This window comes from Rhyacophila brunnea, unplaced genomic scaffold (genome assembly GCF_057557595.1).
Source record: "Rhyacophila brunnea isolate RB1 unplaced genomic scaffold, BYU_Rbru_1.0 scaffold_17, whole genome shotgun sequence".
In the NCBI taxonomy this organism is placed as follows: domain Eukaryota; kingdom Metazoa; phylum Arthropoda; class Insecta; order Trichoptera; family Rhyacophilidae; genus Rhyacophila; species Rhyacophila brunnea.
The window spans coordinates 36,267,486-36,273,519 of record NW_028232827.1 but is presented as its reverse complement, the minus strand read 5'-3'; the positions used below and the strand labels follow the sequence as shown (position 1 = coordinate 36,273,519).

Sequence of the window (6,034 nt, the reverse complement as noted above, 5' to 3'; positions counted from 1 at the left end):
ACGTAGATTTACGGACAGGGAAATTATTCTCAGGCTTTTTCGGATGGCACTTATCGAAAATAGGACTAGCGGCCGAAGCTACAGTTTCAGAGATCTGTCTCGTAAAGACAGCGTGACGTGCAGAGTCAGATTTTGATCTCGGTGCGTCGTGAAGAGTGGTTTGTTTCCTTAATGGAAAAGGCGGAGTGTCAACTGGAGTCCTTGGAGTGAAGAACGTTGGTGATTTCCGTGATTCTGCAAACTTCTTACTCGCAGCTCTTTTAATTGAAGAAAATAATCCAAGTTTTTCTGCAGGCGGCTTAACATTTTGTTCTATTTTTTTAGGAGGCTGTTCTTTCTTAGGAGATACTTTCCCACTATCAGGCTTAGATGGAGTTTTATCTATTGCTGAAGACGATGTAGGTGAATGAGGACGATCAGTTCTTGACGCAGGTCTTGGAGATGTTTTCTCATTATCAGATCCTCTTCTAGATCTATCAGATGGACTTGGAGTAGCCCTAGTAAGTAATTCTGTCTTAGTTATCGGAACCCTCGGTGATATAGATCTTTCATTGTCTGAACCACGTCTAGATCTGTCAGTAGGGCTCGGAGTTTTTTTGCCGAAACTATCAGCTTTGGAAAGAAGAAGCGCTGATAGCTGTCTTGGGGAGGATCGTTCTCCGTCGGATTCTCTTCTGGATCGGTCGTTGTCGGAGCTTCTTCGGGAGCGGTCGGAGTCGGACTTGGGATGGGCAGAGTCTGCTCTGGTGAGGCAGATGTCAGGTCTGGGGGGGCGCGGAGGGCGGTGGGGACGGGGAACGCGCCCCGCGGGTTAGTTGGCCTGGTTTTTGCCGTCCGAAGAGGGCAGGTCGGAGGAGCCAGATGAGGAGAGGGTCGTGTTGGAGCCGTAAGGGTCGAGCGACGACTGGACGGACATGGATCGGCCGGCACGCCTCACTCGGTGGGGGGACAGCTTTCCGGGGTCGACACTTGCTGGGTCTGCCTGCAACACAGGCCCATGTGAAGATATTCGCCATGTGGTGGTTAAAAAAAATAATAAATTAATAAACATAAATAAAACATAACACAAAAACATAAAAAAATATAAACAAAGACTCATACAATAAAAATCTTAAAAACATATACGGTCGAATAGCATATTATCTACGGTTAATGTCTATGTATGCCTTTTTCAATTTTTAAAATAAAAAAATAAACATTTGCAAACTCTAAAACTCAGAGTAAGTATTTCAAGACTAATAACGTAATAACAGTAATACCTATATTGCTCTTTGTACTGTTAATCGGTTACTTAAGTGGTGTTGTGTTGCAGGTTTTTTCAGAAACAAAGCTATCTTTGATTAATTCAGTTCACACAGAGAAATAGGTACTTTGTATCAGTTGTGATTTTTAATTAAATCTACACCCTATCACGGCATACTAGTATTTCAATGATAAATAGATAGTCACCAATCACACGTTATATCAATTATGAGTATGAATAATTTTAACTGAGATAAAAAAAGATATTTATGTTATTTTAATGTAGTGTGACTGCTTTCTGCAAATGGAATGTGATATATTATGCAATCACTGAAATAGTCTTTATAGATTTTTAGAACATTTTTGTATGAAGGGAACCTGTGTGATCAATGCAGAATGTAGAAAAACGTGTACCATTGTGTTAAACGTAATAATTCTTCTTTCTGCATAATTAAACTAAACATTTCTCTAAAAGTGAGCTAAATTTGTCTTAATTGGTAGTAAATTGCGAAAAATACGATGACAACGAACGGCTAATTTTAATTTCCATAAAAATGATGCTTGTGCAAATATTAGTGTTCTCCATAATTTTATTCGGTGTCGAGTCATGGACCCTGAAGCAAGGGAGCGGAAAGCAATTAATGCCTTCAAAATTTGGTATTGGCGCCGAATGCGTCGTATTTCTTGGACAGATACTACATAACACAAATGAACGGCTCTCGACAGTATCTTTGAGACGCATTCTGGTGGTTTTAGGTGGCCTCCAGGGAAGACAAAGCAGAGAAAGAGCATCAAAGCGCTGGAGCGACCAAGTGAAGGAGCTGACTGGGGTCACCATTCACGCTGCCCTGAGAGAAGTAGAAGATCGAGAGGGATGGATAGTCTTGGTCGCTCAAAAGATGACAAAATTCAAAGGTGGTCACGATCCTCAGCCATCAGGGAACGACCAAGAAGAGGTATTAAATTGTGTTGATTATCTATGTTACAACATTAATTTATTCTATTTCAATTATTATAATACTTTTCACAGACTACATATTGATAGAAAATAACAAAATAATCATAGGTACATAATTACTAGATAATAATGAAAGAATTGTCCTTATTAAAACAAATTAAATTCAAATTATCAGTAACTTTGTAAATTAAAGTTAAATTTCATTAGTTTACTTGGATATATATATTATATTTATATATATATTAATATTATATTTATATTCCACGGTACACGCACCTGATATGCCAGCGCATTCATGATGATGCTGTAAGGAACCAATCCCAAAGGATGGACCTCCCTCATCAGCACGTTGGCTGGGATCTTGTGAAACTGGATGTACTCCAAGAAGTTACCAATGACCTCCTTCAGAGGCGTGTTGTGATTTGTATCACAGTATTTCTTTCCCCACATCAAAGCTGCCTGGAATATCATAAAAATAATCATATACAATCTGTAGGATATTTTTTTTGAAGATACTGCTACGAGGGTGGGTCAATAATTCCTTAGAAAAAAGCATTAAAACCGTTTTTATTTTTGTATTTTTTTTTTATTTCTCAACATAATCTCCTTGGAGCTCAATACACTTGGTTAGACGTTTCTCAATTTTTTTTAAACCGTCAGAAAAATAAATTTTCGGAAGGTCCTCAAAATAAGCATTTGTCCGATCGATGACTTCTTCATTTGAAAAAAAACCTTGTCCACTTAGCCATTTTTTTAAGTTTGGGAAAAGGAAAAAGTCACTGGGGGCTAAATCTGGCGAATACGGTGGGTGGTCGACCGATTCGAACTTCAATTCTTCAATTTTAGCCATTGATCGTAAACATGTGTGAACACGGGCATTGTTCTGATGAAAGAGGATTTTTTTCCTGTTTAAATGAGGCCATTTTTCTTCAATTTCGTTTTTAAGCTGGTCCAATAAAGATGCATAATAATCCCCTGTTATTGTTTTTCCTTTTTCCAAATAGTCAACGAAAATAATTTCACGTGCATCCCAAAATACAGTAGCCATAACCTTACCAGCTGATTTTACGGTTTTCGCCTTCTTTGGACATGGTTTGTCTTCGCAATCCACTGCTTTGACTGTTCTTTCGTCTCGGGAGTATAGTGGTGTATCCATGTTTCATCTACAGTCACAAAGCGACGAAAAAATTCATCCGGATTGCGTTGCATGAGCGACAACAGGGCTTTAGAGGCCACCACCCTATTGCGTTTATTGTCGACTGTGAGCAAACGCGGCACCCATCTTGCAGAAATATTTTTCATGCCCAATTTGTCATGTAAAATAGAAATGACGCTACCTTTTGAGATCCCTGTAACCTCAATTATCTCACTCAACTTTAATCTTCGGTCACTTAACACCATATCGTGGATTTTATTGATCATATCTGGTGTAGTCACCTCTACAGGACGTCCTGAGCGTGGTTCATCCTTTGTTGATGTACGACCACGTTTAAATTCATTTAACCAGTTATAAATAGTTGCAAGTGAAGGAGCAGATATGCCGTGAACTAAATCCAACTCATTTTTTATTTCCTTTGCTGTTAACCCTTTTATATTAAAATGTTTAATAACAGCTCTAAACTCAATTTTCTCCATTTTCCATTTTTCCATTTTCCACAAGCAAATTTTTTTTTAAATGTACGAAAAACACACAACAACCCGACCAATCTGATTGAAACTTCGCAGCATACTGAATCGGTAGTGCCGCTGCATGAAAACAAACCGCTTACAGTACTAGTCGCGCCACTTGTCGGCTTTTCTAAGGACTTATTGACCCACCCTCGTATCATATAATATTTCTACCAGGAGAGTAAAAATTCTAGCATTGATATAGTATTTAAATTATAACAGCTCTTGAATAAAAAACTGATTTTGTGAAATTTAATATAAACAGACGATTCCGCTATGTTAGGGCAACCCATTATTCGGGAATCTTGGGAACAGAAACCAAACTAAGGAACTTACTGTGATTTGCATCACTTAATTGGGACAGTACATTTATGATTATAATAAATATTAATTTACACATTATATAAGTATTATTATTTATGTTATGAATTTTCGACAATATATAACAATTTACCATCTTATAAACATAACTTGAAAACACCTCAGATAATACCTACCAGAAACCAGACACCCGACGGTATTTGAACATGTATCACCACTGGTAATGCTTTAATCAATTAAGCTACGAGTATCCTATTTAATTACGATAATTTTAAGTGTTAGTTATTACATGAAACGCGTATCAAATTGCGTTAGCTTATTACCATGTTACGATGAATATGAATAAAGTAATTATTAATAGTATTGAAAATTTACTTGAAATTTGGTGAACTCATCAGCCCTCAATTCTTCTCTAGCCAATATGAGTCGCACGACATGCTGAGGCAGCAGTGTGAAGGATCCCAGATTAAGAACTTCGTTTCCATGTTCATCGACAAACTCCAGGACCTGGAAATATATAGAGTATCATTAGGAAGTTTAATAATATTACACAATGTGCATATTAAATTAGTATTTCTAATATTGATAGCATTGATCGACTTTGTAAGTTTACGCTAGACTACCGGATTCAAAGATTTATCAGGTGGGTAACCCATAGGGCTTAAAGCGCGGAATAAATTATGGTGCATGTCGCGTACTACTGACGTCACAGTAAGCTGCCGCAACGGGAGAAAATGTATAATGTCGTTTTTCTTTGTGTTTAAAATGTTATCAGACTAATGCTCCCTTCCTGTAGCACATTTTGAACTTTTAAACGAGCATTATCAGTTAGTAAAATCTGCCTAAATCACTAGAACAACAATGAGGTCTTCTCACGTTGCACTGCACTGCATCGACACCTGCATGACTCAATGAACGTTTTTTTATCATTTTCTACATGCCTACATATCTTCAAATCATGTCAAAATCACGTGTTTTTAGCGGTTTGTACTGTATTTTTCTATAAGAATGTTCTCTATTATCTATGGTCTGCAGGTTGGGTTATGTCATATTATCTAAAGATTGCGCTAGTTCTGTTAAAAATATTATTGAATTTGCAGAGACTCGTTACTAGGTTGCCCCTCACTGAAATTATAGAGACCGTGTTCGTTCAAAATATTCTGCAAAATGACGAAACCATAGACTAAATTTGTCGCCATGACAGCGTGACAGTACGCAACGTGCTTCTCAATATAATCAAAACTTTATCCTTTCACGTGATCTAATGCATATGTAAATTGTCTACAATAACCAAAAAGGTAGGTAACACAAACCTTTTGCACAAGCGATTTTGTGCACTTGTACTGTATGTATCTCTCAGCGGAAGCCAAGAGTGCGCAAACGGTGTCCACGTTGATGCAGCACTGGACAAAGCCAGCGCAAGCCCTTCGCAGCTCATCCAATCCGTAGTAATCAGCAGCGTTCATTACACCTGAAAATCAATGTAAAATAATTAATTTATGCCATTAAAATAGGAACGTGAAATCAATATTCCCTCTAATTATTTTATATGCTGGAAATATATATATATATATATATATATATATCTACTATACTATCTAAATTTTAAATATATCACCATAATAATTGTGCAATAGAACCCTGTTGTTACATCAAACCATATTGTTAAAGTTGAAATTTAAATGATATTTTAACCACTTATGTTATGAGTTTTAGATAATAAAAGATATTACCTACTATATAATATTATAAACTGTAATAACACAATAATCACGCACTATTTTATAATTAAGAGGTTAGAATATTATTAATAATAATGACAGTTTTTTATGTTCGGAGTCCAAC

The 6,034-nt window shown here is 36.8% G+C and overlaps 1 protein-coding gene across 1 annotated transcript in view; it reads right to left on the bottom strand.

Moving 5' to 3' along the window:
• Window positions 1-323: 323 nt before the first annotated feature.
• The window catches only part of gprs (speckle type BTB/POZ protein), an 82,265-nt gene continuing 76,554 nt past the window's right edge, over window positions 324-6,034 (bottom strand). The window contains exons 5-8 of the mRNA XM_085944473.1: window positions 5,503-5,660; window positions 4,565-4,696; window positions 2,477-2,659; window positions 324-982 (exon numbers count right to left, since the gene is read on the bottom strand). Of these exons, the coding sequence (XP_085800599.1) occupies window positions 812-982; window positions 2,477-2,659; window positions 4,565-4,696; window positions 5,503-5,660 (644 nt within the window). The 3' untranslated portion in view covers window positions 324-811. The remainder of the gene's footprint in view (window positions 983-2,476; window positions 2,660-4,564; window positions 4,697-5,502; window positions 5,661-6,034) is intronic.